Source organism: Arachis stenosperma, chromosome 7, assembly GCF_014773155.1.
Source record: "Arachis stenosperma cultivar V10309 chromosome 7, arast.V10309.gnm1.PFL2, whole genome shotgun sequence".
Lineage (NCBI taxonomy): Eukaryota > Viridiplantae > Streptophyta > Magnoliopsida > Fabales > Fabaceae > Arachis > Arachis stenosperma.
In genome coordinates this window covers 81,038,319-81,056,749 of record NC_080383.1, presented here as the reverse complement: position 1 = coordinate 81,056,749, position 18,431 = coordinate 81,038,319, and the positions used below count along the sequence as shown (strand labels likewise).

Genomic DNA, 18,431 nt, shown 5'->3' with positions numbered 1-18,431 from the left:
ATCTAGCTTTGCAAGGTGCTCTTCGGCAACCATGTTGTCAATTGGGTCACACCGAAATAGAGAGTGATTCTCCGGTGGATGCTTCATTGCTTCTTCTAGGCTAAAACTTACAATTCTCCCATCTATTTCAAATGAGTATTTCCCCGAGTAGGCATCAAGCTTAAATCTAGAAGTTCTCAAAAATGGTCTTCCAAGTAGAATAGATGATGCTCTCTCGGTCTCGCTTGATGGCATTTCAAGGACATAGAAGTCAATCGGAAACACCAACCCTTTGATATTCACCAATACGTCTTCCGCAACACCCGTCACGGTTATTATGCTTTTATCCGCTAGGACAAATCTTGCCATCGACCTTTTTAGTGGTGGCAACTTCAATACCTAGTAGACGGAGAGTGGCATGATGCTAACACATGCTCCGAGGTCACACATACAATCTATAAATTGAACTCCATTAACGGTGCAAGTGACCATACAAGGGCCCGGATCATCACACTTCTCGGACAATGCTCCCATTAAAGCGGAAATAGAACTCCCCAATGGGATGGTTTCCAATTCAAGAATTCTATCCTTGTTTATGCATAGATCTTTGAGGAATTTTGCATATCTAGGAACTTAATGGATAGCATCAAAGAGGGGGATGGTTATCTCAACTTTCTTGAATATTTCTACCATTTTGGGGTCGAGTTCTATGCGCTTTCTAGCTTTCTTTGAAAGTGTTGAAAATGGAAGTGGTTGAGCAATTTCTTCTTCCAAGGTTCTTTTGGCCTTGGTAGTCTCCCTTGTTGGTTGGGCTTCATCCTCAACTATGACTTGTGGTGTCTCCTCTTTCACTACCTCTTTTATGTCTATTCTCTCCTCCTCTTGAGCGGTTGTGATAAGATTTGAGTCCTTTGCTTCCTTCTCCTTTAGTTGTGTACCGGATCTAAGGGTGATGGCAATGATGCCCCCCTTTGGATTTGGTTAGGGTTGAGAGGGAATGACACTTTGGATTGGGGGTTGAGGGGTGGGATTTGATGGTGTATCCATGCGTGCAAGAAGAGCTTGTAGTGTAGAGGTGAGGCCGGTGAGACCGGAAGCAAGTGTGTTTTGTAGTTCCTTTTGGCCTTGGATAATGGTCTGGAGTGTTTCGTCTTGGTTAGAGGGGGTGGTTGTATATGTGAGTTGAGGAGTTTGAGATTGGTTGGGTGGTGGTCTTTGATGTGGTGGTTGGTATGTTTGGTAGTTTCTTTGTGGGTTTTGTTGGTTGTATGGTTGATTTTGTGAGTTGTATGGTCGGTTTTGTGAGAAATTTTGTGAGTTGTTGCCCCATCTTTGACCTCCTCCATTGTTGTTGTTATCCCTATTCCCTTGTTGATGGTTGTCTCTCCAATTTTGATTATAGTATCCACTCCCTTGATTGTAGCTTCCTCCTTGATAAGGGTGCCCTTGGTTAGGATTACTGCCTTGGTAGTACCCTTGATTGGGGCGGTCATAGAAATTATGGGTGGCCGCCAAGGTGTTATCTTCTTAAAGGCTTGGGCACTCATCCGTGTAGTGGGAATAGCAAGAACAAATGCCACATAATTTTTGAGGAACCAATTGTTGGTTGTGTTGTTGAGGTGGTGGAGGGTGTTGTTGGTATGATTGGGGTTGTTGTGGTTGTTGTTGGTTCAATTGGAGTTGCCTCAAGATGGATGTCATCTCGCTTAAGGATTGAGTTAGAGCGGTGGTTTCACTACTTGATGATACCTCATTCACGGTCCTAGGGCGGTTGACTCTTCGTCTCATATGTTGATTGGATTCGGCTAAGTCAATGATAAGTTGCCATGCCTCCTCCGCTATTTTATATTTGGACAAAGAACCATTGCTAGAGGTGTCTAAGAGAGTTCTATCTTGCTCTCGCATCCCTTGACATATGTATCCAAGCAATACTTGAGTGTCAAGCATGTGATTGGGGCATGCGTCTAGTAGCTTGCGAAACCGTTCCCAATACTCGTATAGTGGTTCCGTCTCACCTTGCACAATACAAGACATTTCCTTCCTTAGCCTATCCATCTTCTCCGGGGGCAAGAATTTATCCAAGAATCCTCTTCTAAGTAGATCCCAATCGGAGGTGACTTCACTAGATAAAGTGTAGAACCATTCTTTAGCCTTGTTCTCAAGAGAGAAAGGGAAAGCAAACAACCATATAGCAACTTCATCGGATCCTTCCCGTCTAGTAGTTGAGCATATGCGATGAAAGAATTTCTCAGTTTCAAGCATAAGGTGCTGGTCAATGAAAGCCGGAGCATCAAACCTCCGGTCCATCACGGAAGGAACAGAACCCCCTTCCTCCTCCAGAATTTCACTACTAACCTCCTCCGGCCTCTTTCGCTTCCGAGAAGCACCGGATGCCAAGACCACGACTACCTCCTCATCACCCCCAGAAGTTACCAGGCCCGAAGCAACGTGAACATCGCCTCTAACCTCGGGCGCGGCTACCTCTTGAGACACGGCACGAGAGTCATCTGCAGGTTGGGACGAAGGAGTAGAAGGGGAAGCCTCCGAAGCCATCTCCCGGTCCATGGCAGCCTTCAACCTCGCCAAAGTGGTCAAACCGCCAACCATCTCAACTGAAAAGAAAACATAAGAAATATAAATCACTAAATCAGGAAGACAAACAAACAGAAAGGACAACAGAAAACACCTAGAAAAGTACGGCAAGCCTCTGAATCCCCCATAACATCACAAGGATGAAAAGGACACTCCCCAAAGAGATGCCAAAGTACATCAGCGATATCCTGATCCTCTGAGGACAACCCCTCATAAGTAACCTTTGTTAGATACAACAGACCGGCACCAAAATTCCAGTAGGTCGAAAACCGACACTCCCCCTCTAGTGTTAACCAAAAAGGGTGCTGCCCCCGAGTAGGGCGTACCGTAAGAAACTCTCTTTTAAAACCGTGAAAGAAATCCTCATACAAACCAAGTATACGATGATGCGGCTGAGCTCTAAAAGACATGTATCCCTTCTTGTGCTTCCCCTCCTTAGTCAGAAGAGTGCACAAGAAAAGGAAAAGGAAGACGTTAACCAAAACGGAAAGCTCCAAGTACTCGCACACGAGCTCGAAGGAGCGAACGGCCGCCCAACTGTTTGGATGTAACTGAGACGGGACGATGAAACACCCACTCAGCAGCACCTGAACAAAGGGCGAGAACGACAACCGTACGCCGAGCCGCGTAACATAAACTCGTATACCCACATCCAGTCCAGAACGGTCGGCGAGTCTAAATTCAAGTAACAAACCCTTTCGTCGACCCCGGGGACAACGAGCTCATATTGACGCTCGACATCGCCACCCCCGAAAATAGCCCCCTGGTCACGAAGCCGCCGGAGATCTGCCTCCGTTATCCGGGACGGCGTCCCCCAAACATCAGAGGTCTGATAAACGAAATTTAGCATGCCGAATTAGAATCTAAAGATGAATATGATCGTGAGTATAGTCTAATCGACACTTAAATTTCGTACCAAACAATCCTACAGTCTATATCCGAGAGTACAAGTCTCCCGAGTCGTCCTCCCTTGGAATTGCTAAAGTGTGCATCTTATTGATTAGAAAGCCTTGTTGGGATTCTTTGAAGGTTTTAGCAAAGTAATAGGAAACAAATAATCAATCATTAAAAGACTTGGTTTAGGGTTGGCATTAGAATTTCTATCCCTATAGTTCATTCAATGATGACAACAATTAGGCCTTGCCTCATTTAGTTACCCCCTAGGTATAGAGGAAAGTCAAATGAAGATAATCAACTTGAGTCACAAGTTCTAGCTTCACCTCATGGGAATCTAGCTTTAGTGCACTCCAAATCAATTAGCAATCCCTAATTTCAAATCAACAATGGACACAACTATTCAACTTCTTCTAATGACCCAACCCTATGCCAAGTGAGAAATTTCTACTCCATAACTAGTGTTGACATTTTATCAAACATGTGATGAGCAAGAAAGAAAGTCATAGTAAAATGAGAAGAAAAGTAGAATTAAAAGTATTGCAACACAAGGAACTAACAACAAGTATCAAAGAGCAACAATGAAAATCAAATTCTCAAAGTATTGATGAAATCCAAAATTACAAAGTTTGAATTCTAGATCTATGAGAATTGAGCAATTACAACTACTACTTGAAATTGGAGAAGAAAATCTATGACATGAACAAAGTAAAGTGAGAATTGGAATGGATCTCACCAAAGAGTGATTGAAAATTCAGAAATTGGATGAAGAAGAACCCTAGTGAGAGCTTGGGATCTCTCTCTTCTCCTCCAAGAGTGTAACTAACTATCCCTCAAAAAATATCTAAAATCTAAAAATGAACTAAAAACTCCTTAACCCTTGCTCCTTTGGTCTTCTTAAGCTTTTCCCGCCAAGGCATTCCCCAAAAATGGGATTCCCAACTAACTCCACGCCTAAGTCACGTGGCTTCTTAAAAAATCATATTCAAACATCGGCGCGCACGCGCAAGGTACGCGTGCGCGCCACCAATGCATCTTGTAATGTACGCGGAGGCGTGACGTACGCGTGCGCGCCCATGAAGATCATGGCTTAGCCGCTACGCAAGTCGGCTCGTGGCTTGGCTCTTGGCTTCGACTTCCAGCTGCTCTATCCACGCGGACGCGTCAAGTGCGCGCACGCGCCCATGCTGAGATTTCCAAGGCTTAATTCTCATGCTCCCTTCCTTTGCTCCCATCCTCCTTCTCTCTTCCGGTCCATCCCTGCCCTATATTTTGAAACCACTTAACACACAAGTAACGGCATCGAATGGCATCAAGAGAAGATTAGAAATGTATCTATTTTAGTGTAAAATAAGCATGTTTTCATCCATGGGGCAAAACTAGGAAAGGAATACAAAATCTTGTATTTTCATATAGAAAGTGTGTGGAATCATTGATAAAACCCCTGAAATCAACACAAGATAAACCCTCAAAATGGGGTTTGTCAAGGTCACCCAATAATAGAGGCGGGAGACGCCCCCGTCGGAATCGCTGGAGCACCCACACCCTCCCTTCTCCGCTGAGACATGCCTAAAAACAGGAGGAGCACCACTATCAGCCTACCAAAGCTACACAGCAAAAAACAATGGAAGAAAGGAAAAACTCTACCATCTATCGAATACTAAGCCTGCAGTTGTGCTCATCCTCCCCCAAATAAAATTACTACCTTTATTTTTGAAAAACAATGATAAAAGAAGTACTAAATGTAACCCCAACACAGAAAAACAAAAGTAAAAATGAAAGATGTGGAAAATAGAATACCAACCTGATAAAAGCAACTGGCAGAAAATGGGTGCAGAGTAGAGAGACAGCACAAACACAGAGCCAAAATACACATAAGCAGAACAAAGCAGAAAAAAGTGAAGTGGATATGAAACTAGGAAGACTGGAAAAATGAAACAGACGAAGGAAGAAAAAGCAAAAAACCAACACGGTTGTGAAGAATGAAAAACCAAAAATACCCTTTACAACCAACAGACATAGAAAGGCAAAATTGGAAAGGCAGCCCAAGCCCCTTCACGCAATAAGTGCTCTCTCTAAAAAATGTAACTGACAACACACATTTGAAAATGAAACAAGCGCAAGAAGACGGAAAGTTCACACCAACCGCAACACAGACTACGAGGCTGACAAACCCTACAAACTGACCCATTCTAAAGACCCGACACGCCGCCCTTCCGCCATAGGCAGGCCCGTCGAGTAAATCCCCGAGAACCTTACCTCCCGTTCTGGCATATCAAGGAAGGCCGTGAATGGCCAAAACCGTATCCTCCAGCGATGAAGACCGACCTTGTTCGCTCTCCTGCTGCGGGGGCAACTGTTATGGATCCGGCCTACAGATTCCATACCCGGAATAGCCTCTGAAGCTGACTACCCGGGACTAAACCGCACCACTCTTCTAGAAGGCTTTATACTGGCCCATTAGAGCTCCTAACCAACATTCAAATTCAAAGGACTCCCTTATCTTAGCCAGATAAGATAAGATAAGATACTCACCATCACCTATATAAAAGGGAGCCCTGAGCTCCTCTTAGATACGACATTCATTCTACATACCTTATACCTCTCAGATTCATTTTGCCTTGAGCGTCGGAGTGTCTTTGCAGGTATCTCCCCCCTCGTTGCTCCAGTCGAAGAATTCGGCATCCGCCCCAACCCGCAAGTTCCCGATCCATCTCTCAACCCATACTTTCTCTCCAAATAGTGTGGCGGCAATGAACTCTGGTCTGCAATTTGGGAGTTCGAATGTCAACCAGAAATCAAGAATTTCTGATGAAAAGTGATGTATGATGGTTTACTTGTAAAGTGAAAATTGTACGGAAGAATCCATTGAATCTAACCACTTTGTTCATAGTGCCAAGTTGAAGATGAGTCTATTTATTACTGTTTTTGTGGATGTTCAGATGCAATTAAATTGAAGTCTGGAAAGCCAACTCCATATTTGTCCCAACTCAACTTAAAGAACCATGGAGGTGGTGGTTAAGATTTATAAACACGGTAGAGAATGAAAGATGAGGAGAAGACAGAACAACTTTGGCCGTTTATTCTGCATAGTGGATTTGGAGAACAAAGAACGAGTTCACCTTTGAAAAAGTTAGAAGATCTCCCCTCTTAGTTGCAAAGTTTGCTCGTCGAGCTATAGAAAAAGGAAGAAGACCCATATGAATTCATTCTCTCTCTCCCTCCCTCCTTTTGCGCTGTTGTGACCCTTGAAAGAAGATGAAAGTTCTATCTAATAACATTCTCTTTCTCTAATTCTTGGTCTTTGAGTTTTTGTGTTGGATAATTTTTATTTTTTCCCTATGCTTGTAGTCCTAAGTGAACCATACATTTCATTTTAGTTTTAAAATAAAATCATCTACCTTTGAAGGGAAAAAATTCTAAGGGTATTTTGATCGATTATGCTCTTACCGCACAATTCTATATCTCTGTGGCTGAAGTTATGTCCTAATGGTAAAGTTTTTTGCTTTCAAATATGTCACAAAAGGCTCGATCTATAACTGGAGTGATAAAAGAGCCATACATTATGTGTGTAAATGGGTGAGTGTGTATAACCAAAAAAAAAATAAAATCCTTCAGTCTTTAATCAACGTGAACCCCTTTCTCTTCTCTTTTACTTTTGACATTCAGAAATAGTACCTCTTTAGCAATTCTTGCTAAATACCAGAATAACACCAACAAATTGTGTATAACTTGCTTAGTGGCTTGAATCTGTTGGTGAAGTTGTTAGAACTTTGAGCATTCTTTTTTCCCAAGTTACTATTTTATGATAAATTATATGATTTTTTTTCTTTTTAATAATTTTTTGAAAAAAGGATAGTTGCAAATTTTGTTTGTGAAGAGTTATTCTTGGGTTTGGTAGTTTCATGCATTAGTAAATGATAGGGTTTTTATTCCTTTTTTCATCAATGGAGGAGAGCCAATAGTTCTTTAATAGACATTGAATAATTTTGGGCAAGACATTATATTACGAAAATTGATTTAGTGATTCAATAACATTAGTTTAATAATTTTTGTTGTTCAAATGTAGTTGAATTATCTTCCATAAAAATATACATCCACCAAAACTGTCCACTCTAAATTTATGCTTGCCAAGAATGTGCATGAATATGATGGGAATAAGTCTTCTAATAACTATAAGTGTGAAGATAATTTGTAGAAGTTATTTGTATTTTTGGTGATGTTAGAATATAATTAGGATCAATTAGGATCAATTATCATTATTTAACATATCTGAATATTTATTATAGGATATTACGTCTTTATTATTTTGATTCTCTTAGCACCTATAAATACCGTTCTATGTTGTATCATTCTAGACAACTTGAACAGACAACTTGAATACTCACAAACCTTTTTTCTATTGCTCACCATGTTAGAAACAAGAGACTAAACTGGAGAAATGATGATATATTATTGAGTATATTCAAGTTGTCTGTTCAAATTGTCTAGAATGATACAACATAGAACGGTATTTATAGGTGCTAAGAGAATCGAAATAATAAAGACGTAATATCCTATAATAAATATTCAGATATGCTAAATAATGTTAATTGATCCTAATTGATTCTAATTATATTCTAACATTTCCCCTCAAACTCAAGTGACAACTTGACTTTGAAACTTATTAAAAACAACGAATAGAATGGGTGTAGACAGAACTGCCGAAAGGAAGTGCAGACGGAACTGCCGTTCGTCTGAAGGAAGCCAGACGGAACTGCTGCTTGTCTGAAAGAAGCATAGACAGAACTGGCACTATCTGAAGGAAGTGCAGACGGAACTGTCGAAAAGAAATGCAGACAGAATTTCCCGAAGGAAACACAGACAAAACGCAGATAGAACTGCCACGAGAGAACGCAGACGGAACTGCCGAAGGAGAACGCATACAGAACTGCGGCAGGAGTAGCCAGCTGCCGAAAAACTGCTAAAAAGATGGCGAGCTGCCGGAAAAATCACCCTTATTCTACATGGATTCCGTGCGAGTTCTGACCCAGATAGCATTGAACCAAAATTAGAGATTGCATTGCGGGTTCCAATAGAGTACCTGGGCAATTTTGGATACGTGACATAAAATTCCGTTGACTATGGGTAAGTGAGATCTCTGTGGCGTTAAGGTTAGAGTCAAAGAAGTAGCACTTTCTAATCCGAAAAATCTGCCTTGTTTGTGGCACCTTGAGTAGGATCGTGAAGGGGAGTGGATTGTTTAAAGCTTCATCTTATGCTACAGTGAGAAACCTAGAGGTGGCTTGATAAGAGGGTATGAGTCACTTCAACATGGTGGATTACTGCAGTAGAGGAGGTTAACTTGATGAGAGGACATGAGTTAATCACTTACGGCTTCCATTGAAGGAATCAGAAAGTTATTGAAGAAGATAGCAAGAAAAGTTAATCCGAAAAGACAAAGCATTTCCGAAGCCTCAACCGTTCTCATGCCATTGATTCCACACCTATTTAGTAACGTTTTATTTATGTATCTGTTTTTATGCATTTTCTCGTGACAACTATATTTTCTATCCGCCTAACTAAAATCTGCAAGATAACCACTGCTTGCTCAAACCAACAATCTCCGTGGAATCGACCCTCACTCACCTGAAGTATTACTTGGATGACCCGGTATACTTGTCGATCTATCTGTGCGAAATGTGTAGAGCCAATTTCGTACACCATGTTTAGATATATATTATTTTAAAAAAAAAAAACTAAAAAGTTAGTAGAATTTATTATTTTTATCATTAATATACTTAAAAATATAAATTAAAAATAAATTATTAAATTACTAAATTAAAAATATTAGATTCATGAATAATGACTAAAATAATAACAAAAAAACAATAAATTCTACTTAAACTTGAACATTTCCCTATTTAAAATATATCTTTATATAATTAGCAAGATGGATTGGAAAAGCTAGCCAATGCTGGGAGTCCTAATGACCTTGTCAGATTCATCAACATAAATTCGAACTCGTTGGGATCGAAAATCAAAAGTGACAGAATAACCCGGTGGAATCAGCTGGATATCAGCCTCACCCATCTCCTCCTTTATCTTCTTTTTTGCTTCTTCAGAAGTGGTGCCTACCAGCTCCGGCCAACTTGTTTTCTTGGGATTGTTTGATTCCACAGATTGATTGTAAGACACTAACAAGATGTTAAACATGTTATAAAAAAATTATATACAAGGACTATGCCGTAAGTTTCATCATTATGCAGGCCCTGAATTATTAAGCAACTATTAATCACTTAATTATATTTTATATTGAAAAAAAATTAAATAACTCTTAACAATTATCTCAAAAAATAAAAAAAATTTTAATAAAAAATATTTTTTTTTAATTTTTTATCTTTATTTTTATGAGACAAATTAGATATGATTAATATTTTTTTTTGTATTAACTTATTATTTTTGAGACAATGACTATGCTTCAGAAAATAGCAGACGTCTGATAACTAGAAGATGTTGGTTGTCATTATTTATGTATTTTCGTAATGGCAATTGATTGTGTTTTTACAACTATGACATAGAGATAAATAAATCCTTTTGTTGGCGGTTCAATGGTGGAATATTTGGAGAGCTCGAAATATTTGGATTTTAGAAGAGGTGAAGAGAAGTCATGAATTGAGATAGTGGAGGCGACAAAGAAGATGATTCAAGAAGAACAAAGTGTTTGAAAACCTTAAAGAAAGCTCACTTTCCCTTTCTTATTTCTTTTATTCTTACAGAACTTACTTTTAAATTGGCTATTGTCTTTCGGTAAGTTCAGGATAAATGTATTCTTTAATCTTTTATCAAAGAATAAAATTTATTATCTTTGATAATAAGAAAAACTATACGTGTATTTATAAAAAAACAAATGATGGCTAATATTATATGTATTTAATATATAAATAGTATTTTTTTTAAAAAAATACATATATTTAGTATATAAATAATAAATTCCTATATATATATATATATATATATATATATATATATATATATATATATATATATATCAGCACTGATTATCAGCAACCTATGGAAGATAACAACGTGTCCGTGGATATTCAATTTTTCATTTGATTGCTCTGCGGTTGCAGATTGTGATCGTCTTTTTAGCCGGCCGGGGACTGCTTTTCTGTGGAGGATACAACAAGCTCTTGAAAAAAGGCAAAAGAAAGAAAGACTAGGTACTTTCACAGTTTCACTTCTGGCTTTAATTGTTATAACTAAATAAACTTTTATAATCAAAATACTCTAAAGTTTGATGTTTCTTATTTTTTAAATTAGAAAGTAACCATTATATCTCTAGGTTTAGAGGTATTTATAGCTTAGATCATATTTACATTGGATATGTAATTTGTAGATATATTTGATGCCTTCTTGATATTACCACAACTACAATAATTTAATTACAATGTAATTATTGAATATCATCACGGTTTTAACTTTTATTTATTTAAATTGGAATTCTCATTTTTATCCACAAATATTTAAACGGATAACAAACTTATTTAAAAAAGAAAAAAATATCGTTATATTCATAAAAGGATTTAAATTACGATTATTATCTTTTATATATATTTAAAATTTAAACTAGAGCACACACTAAAATTGTATTTGTTTTTAAAGATAGGATAAAATAAGATATTGAAAACAAGACACAAAAAATAGAAATACAAAATTTTATATTTTTATATTTTATTTGATAATAAATTAAAATAATTATGAAAATTTATTTTTTTTTATTTAAAAAATTAAAAAAATATAATAATAAAAAATAAAAATTATAAAATTAACAAAATAATAAAAAATAAAAAATAAATTATATTTTTTGTTAATATTTCTGTATCTTTTTTTATTAGAATAAATATAAAATATATTAATTCAATATTTTTGGATATAATATTTTTATTTATATCTTATTTGTCAAATATAATTTTATATTTCTATATCTTTATCTTAGTATTTTATCGAGTTAAGTCCCAAAATGGTCCCTGAGATTGGCGTTGTGCACTAAAATTGTCCCTGAGATTTCAATTGTACCAATTACATCCCTGAGTTTAAAAAAAGTGCACCATATTAGTCCATGACCCATTTTTCATTAACGACGTGATGACCTGCCATGATGATGTGGACTGTAAGTGACACGTGTCACTTCATGATTTGGCCACATGTAATAGTATGATGATGTGGCGTCCAATGACATGTGGCATACTGACGTGGATGGTTGTGCCACATGTCACAATACTATTTAGCCACGTATCCATTTGTGCCACGTGTCGAAACACTATTCGTCCACGTGTCATCTATTATGTCATCGTTGTGTATGCACCAAATTAATCCCTCACTTTGCATTAAGTGACTCATTTTAGTCCCTGAAATTGAATGTCGTGCACCAAACTAGTCCCTTCAGCAGTTTTTTTTTCATTTTTTCTATAAATTAAAAGTTCTCAATATTTTTAAATGCATTAATTTCAATTCTATTTTTTCACATGTTCTTCAAATAAAAGTGTTTTTATAAAATATTTTTTTTTCTTACGAATACCCTAACCGCCGACTTGGAGTTGATGTGAGGACTTTTCAAGCATTTTCACTGCCATCTCCGACCTCTTTCAATACTTTTATAAAATATTTTTTTTCTTGCGAATATCCCTAATAACCGTCGTTTTGGAGTTGACGTGAAGGCATTTCAAGCTTCCCTCATTACCATCTCCGACCTCTTTCGTCTAGACTGCTGAGGTCAAAGATGGTAGTGAGGGTGCTTGAAGTGCTTTCAATCTAGCCCATTTACACATAACAAAAATGTGTATTTCATAAGAAAAAAATATTTATTTTAATAATTAATTTCTTGTTAAAAATATATGTTTTTTTATGAAAAAAATGTGTCTAATCAATCATATAATTATTTTTTTATAATAACATACTTATATATTACAAAATTTACCAATGTTAAATTATTAAAAAAATTATATAATTAAAACTAAAATCTTAAAATTTTTTATGAAAGCACTTGTATTTAAACGATATATGAAAAAATAGAATTGAAATTAGTGTATCCAAGATATTAAAATTTTAAATTTAAAAAAATGAAAAAAAATTGGTGAAAGGACTAGTTTGGTGCACGATATTTAATTTTAGGGACTAAAATGAGTCACTTAATACAAAGTGAGGGACTAATTTGGTGCATATACAACAATGACATAATGGATGACACGTGGACGAATACTGTTGCGATACATGGTACAAACGGACACGTGGCCAAATAACATTGTGACACGTGGCACAACTATCTACGTCAGCATGCCACGTGTCACTGGTCACCACATCATCATACCATTACTCGTGGCCAAATCATGAAGTGACACGTGTAACTTACGGTCCACGTCATTATGCTATGTCATCACGTCGTTAATGAAAAATATGTCAGGAACTAATATGGTACATTTTTTTCAATCTCAAGAACGTAATTGATGCAATTGAAATCTCAGAAACGATTTTAGTGCATGACGCCAATTTAAAGAACTATTTTAAGATTTAACTCGTATTTTATCCTTATAAACAAATACAACCTAACATATCTAGAATATACACTAATTATGAATTACAAGTGATTAGGACTCGAGGTTAATTTTAGGTGCTTATTTAATTAATTGTTGTCGGCTTTGTGATAAGGATGAGTTGAGCTGTAGTATTTCATAATTTGGGTATATATATATATATATATATATATATATATATATATATATATGTTGATTAGGTTCTTATATTGTCTCGGAAATGTATTAGGGGATATATACACACACAAAGGTAGCAAATTAAATCATAGTACTAATTTTATAATAGCATAAATCATAAACAAAGTTTGGAGTTTAGACTGTTAGGTAACATTTGTTTTAAGGTACTAAGACAGAGATTAGGAGATTGAGATACAATATTATATTTATTTGGTTCAGAGATTAGTACTAAAATTTTTGTCTTTGTCTCTAAAATTTCAGTATTTTAGTACCTCAAAAAAGTAGGGACACAGGAGACTAAATTTTTTAGAGACGGAGACTGAAATTTTAATAACATTTTATATCTAAAATACCTTCATTTCAATTAATTAATTCTAATTTCATCCTTTTGTGCAAATTAAATTAGAGTTTTATTCTTATTTCAATTTTTGTCTTTCACTTTATACCAAATAGAATACTAAAATTTATTTTGATTTCTATCTCTTAATTTCTATCTCTTAGTCTCAGTCTTTTAGTCTCTGTCTCTCTACTAAACATTACTTTATAGAAGGGTCATGATTAGGTCATACATGACACTTTAATTTTGGCTCAATTTTTTTTTTTTTTGTGTTTTTGATAAAATAGCTGCTTCTCTTCTTTTTCATTTTTTATTTATTTAAAAACTTAAAGGCATTTGAGAGAGGGAGAGGGAGAGGGAGAGGGAGTGTTGGTCACACGATTTTAAACTCAAAAGAGATTAAAAAAATTAAATCATTAAACTGTACATTCAATTACTGTTAAATAATACTAGAAAACTAATATTATATTAGTCAATTTTAATTAATATTAAAATAAGTTGTCAAAAAAATTAATATCTAAAATTCACTAAAATAAATTTTTTATTTAATTATTTAAATTTTAGATATTCTTAGTTGAGTTTTCATTAATTTTATTTTTAAGAGTTTTAGATTTTTTCTTATATCAAATATTGACAATAATCTTAGTTGTTCTATATTAATTTCCAAGACTTTATCAATTACTATTTGATATGGTAAGTTAAATATAAAACTAAAAAATATAAAATAAATAAAAGTGAATATAAACAACAATTTAATCCAAAGTTATAACTTAAATGCGTAAAAATTGAAATACCAACATAAACACAGAACAGTATAAAAGTATATATTGAGGGGAATTTTAATCTAAACCTCTATATAATTTTTCGGTGTTTTCACACATACATGAATGATTTTGCGATTATACAAAATTAATTAAAGAGTTAACAGAATCAATTTTTCTTTTTAATTTGCACGAAATATAATAATATTTGGAAATAGCAAAAAATTATGACTTACTTGGCAACCCCTCATTAGGCTTTTCCAGAGGAGGATTAGCTGATCCTTGTCCTTCATCTTTTTCTGCCATGAATAATAACTAAGAAGCTAAGGATGTGAATGCTATTTTTTTTAACGATTGCTTAGCGATGAAAGTTATATATATCTCAAGCTTGAACCTTAAGGATGAAGGAATAATAACGTAACTGAAGAATATATATATATGAAATGGCGGTGTTAAACGTTGCCACCTCTTTTTTGGACATTTGTGTTGATGAGACAAAAAATGTAGACTTTTTCAATGTCTCTCATTGATTTTGTCGTGCCGCGTCATCTTACTTTGGACTATATATCTACTAGTGAATGATCGTGCGATGCACGGAAAATATTTAGTATTGGAATTAACAAAATATATTATTTATGCATAATATAATGTACATCATAATTAATGTTCTGTTAGAATTTTTTAGTGTTCTGTTAGGATTTTCTAATAGAGTTCCTGTTGCTGTCAAGGCTACATTGTCAACGTCAATTAAATCTTAATACAAGTCTCCGTAATCTGCATGGCTGAGACAACGAAGAATGAAGATCGGACCGAGGAAGACAACCGGAAAGGAGGTAGGAATGTGATTCTATTGGAAAAGGCAGACATATCAAAAGGTATTAACGCTTGCTCCAATAGTCTCTATGGCAGACTCTTTGCTTCCAAAACCTTCTCAATTGGAACCATGGGGAATGCTTTAAAGGCTATATGGGAAAACTCGGAAGGATTTAGAGTGAGTGATAAAGGGGATAATTCCTTCCAATTCTTTTTTAATAAAGAAGTGGATGTCTTGCGTGTTGAACGTGGTTCTCCATGGCTATTCAAAGATTATGTTCTCCATGTCAAGAGATGGAAGGAAGATCAGAACTGTGATGAAGAGATTATTTCCAATTTTTCAGTTTGGGTTCAATTTTGGGGTTTGCCAGAATCGTTTAAAACCCTCGAAGTTGGACGTAAATTGAGAGAAAAATTGGGCACAGTGTTGGAGGTAGGTAAATTTCAGATGCAAGGCAGAAAAACTAGGATTGTGAAGACCAAAATCAATATTGATGCTGCCAGGCAAGTGAGAGATCAGTTAATAGTGGCAGGACCTAATAAAAAGGAGGTAGAAGTGGCACTGCGCTATGAGAGACTTGGAAAGTTCTGTACCTATTGCGCAAAATTGGGGCACGAGGTGAAAAACTGCCATGATCTGCTGAAGGACATAGAGAGTGATATGGTAAAAGAGGATGACATTGGCGAATGGGTTAAAGCCAGCCAAGTGAGAACGCGAATCTACTCTGAAGGAGAAAGAGCATTCAACAACTCAACCCAAAACCAGAATAAGGCCACTCAACATAAGAAAAAACCGGTCTTAAACTGCTTATTGGAAGAATTTGCAGGGATGTCAATGCAAGAAGGGAAACAAAGTTTGAAACCACAAGACACTGGTAATAGGGCAGCACCTGAGTCACCTCAATCAGCCAATTCTAGAACAGAATGCATGGAGGTTATCATAACTGGTCAGTCCAATACCAAGGAGGATGAAGGGCAGCTTATGCAATTCGCTATTGGGCAGTGTCTCACCACAGAGAAAGGTAGGAAGTAGAAAATGTTAGCAAGACAAGGTGCTGCAGAGTCAGATACTAAAAGTGAACCCAAAAAAAGGTTAATGAGTGGTATAGCTGAAGGATCTACAAAGAAAGCAAGAATAGAGGATGAAAATGCAGTTGAAGAGATGGTGGAGGGTGCCAGCCTACAAATGGCACCCAAGGCGCCATGAGAACTATAGTTTGAAATTGTCGGGGTTTGGGGAGACCCTTGACAATTCACACCTTAAAAGGGATCTGTAAATCCCACTCCCCCGAGATTGTGTTTATAAGTGAAACAAAGAACCAATCTCAACAAGTGAAAGCAAAACTTCGCGTATGCGGCTACGAAAACTGGCATATTGTTAACCCGGCAGGAATGGCAGGAGGACTTGTGCTAGCTTGGAAGGACAGCATCAGTGTTCAAATTATTAGCAGTGGAGAATTCTTTGTGGCAGCCGAAATTAAGGAAGTCGGAAGCAGTGAGGTATGGGCGTTCATTGGTGTCCATTTGAGTTGTTTGGAACAAATTCGATCCTTACAGTTTGAGGAGCTTACAACAATGAGCCAACACCTGGAAGGAAAAGTGGTAATAGCAGGCGATTTTAACGCTATAACAAGCCAAGCGGAAAAGGAGGGTGGAGGCCAAAAATCAGCAACCACCATTGCAGCATTCACTAATTTTATTGACAGTAACAAATTAGTGGATATTGGAATGGTGGGGCACCCTTTCACGTGGACAAATCCAAGACAAGGAGAAGATTTGGTGAAGGAGAGGCTTGACCGCTATTTAGTTGGGATGGAATGGAAGTTGAAGTTTCCGAATGCAGTGGTGCACAGGCTCACAGAGTCAGGCTCGGATCATGCTCCACTTTTGATGGAAACCGAACCTCAATCCTGGCATAGTAAAAGGCGGTTTAAATACCAGGAACGTTGGTGTGGAGAAGAGGATGTCAAGAGAATTGTCAGTGAAGTGTGGAGAATGGAAGTTGTAGGCTCAGCTATGTTCTCCTTGGCGCAAAAGTTGAAAGTTTGTAGACATAGACTAGTTCAATGGCAGAAAACTCACAAAGCAAACTCTCGAAAAGAAATTGAGGACCTTCAAGCTAAACTAGAGGAGTTGCGGGTGGCTGGAATCAATGGGGGAGAGGAGGTTACCAGTTTGGAGAAGAAGTTGGAGCTGGCATATTTGAAAGAAGAGAGCTATTGGCGAGAAAAATCTAGAGTCAAGTGGCTAAAAGAAGGAGATCAGAACACTAGATTCTTTCACCAGAAATTTCAATCAAGGATGCGAAGGAACAGAATTTGGAGATTAGTGGGGAGGGACAATGAGATTGCATCGAAACCGGAGGATATTGCAAAGATAGCTGAAGACTACTTTTGCGATATTTTTACTTCTTCTTGTTTGGCTGATCCGAATCCATACTTAGAGGATTTGGAGTCAAAGGTTACAGCTTCCATGAACCGTAGGCTCCAAAGGCCAGTAACTATGGACAAGGTCAAAAGAGCTACATTTAGTGTTCACGCTCAGAGTGCTCCTGGTGATGACGGGTTTACAGCTAAGTTTTTTCACTTTTTCTGGGATATAGTTGGAGGTGACGTTTTTAAGGCAGTAAGAAGTTTCTTTCACAGTGGCAGAATTCTAAAAAGCTTCAATCATACTCAAATTTGTTTGATTCCAAAGGTGCCAGATGCCAATGACATGACTCAGGTACGACCGATCAGCTTGTCTTCAATTATGTATAAAATTATTTCTAAAGTTATGGTGCATCGATTACAAGGTATTATGAATAAAATTATAAGCCCAAATTAGAGTGCATTTCTCAAAGGTAGACTCATTTCAGATAATATCCTAATTGCCCACGAATGTATGCACTATTTGAAAAATAAGAGAAGCAGGGCAGAGCATGAGATGGCTATTAAACTAGACATGAGCAAGGCTTATGATAAGGTCGAATGGAATTTCTTATCGTATATTATGGATAAGCTGGGCTTTGATGCTAAATGGATTAACTGGACTAAGGAATTGGTAACGATTGTTTCTTACTCTGTCGTTGTGGAAGGTCAACCTTTTGGCTATTTTAGGCCAAATAGGGGCATCCGACAGGGTGATCCCCTATCTCCATATCTCTTTCTTTTTTGTGCAGAAGGGCTTTCCTTCTTGCTACACAAGGCAGAGCAAAACAGATTAATTCAAGGAGTTCAAGTTAATCGGAGATGCCAAACAGTTAATCACCTTTTGTTTGCTGATGATTCAATCTTTTTTTGCAAGAGCGCACCTAATACAAGC

At 36.8% G+C, this 18,431-nt stretch overlaps 1 protein-coding gene and 1 long non-coding RNA gene across 2 annotated transcripts; both read right to left on the bottom strand.

The window, feature by feature from the left end:
* Positions 1 to 4,097: 4,097 nt before the first annotated feature.
* Positions 4,098 to 7,534, bottom strand: LOC130940436 (uncharacterized). The gene is made up of 4 exons (XR_009070303.1): positions 6,345 to 7,534; positions 6,061 to 6,230; positions 5,270 to 5,934; positions 4,098 to 5,034 (listed from the first exon to the last, which is right to left on the bottom strand). It is a non-coding gene; the product is annotated as an uncharacterized LOC130940436 (long non-coding RNA).
* A 1,724-nt stretch (positions 7,535 to 9,258) lies between these two features.
* On the bottom strand, positions 9,259 to 14,796 carry LOC130940434 (subtilisin inhibitor CLSI-I-like). Its single transcript, XM_057868564.1, has 2 exons — positions 14,552 to 14,796; positions 9,259 to 9,641 (listed from the first exon to the last, which is right to left on the bottom strand). Exons 1-2 carry the CDS (start codon positions 14,619 to 14,621, stop codon positions 9,412 to 9,414), a joined length of 300 nt encoding a protein of 99 aa, XP_057724547.1. The 5' UTR covers positions 14,622 to 14,796; the 3' UTR covers positions 9,259 to 9,411.
* Between the last annotated feature and the right edge of the window lie 3,635 nt (positions 14,797 to 18,431).

Coding starts and splice junctions, on each gene's coding strand:
- LOC130940434 (XM_057868564.1), bottom strand. CDS start 14,621: ATGGCAGAAAAAGATGAAGGACAAGGATCAGCTAATCCTCCTCTGGAA. Junction 9,642..14,551: donor GCCTAATGAGGGGTTGCCAA/GTAAGTCATAAT, acceptor ACATCTTGTTAG/TGTCTTACAATCAATCTGTG.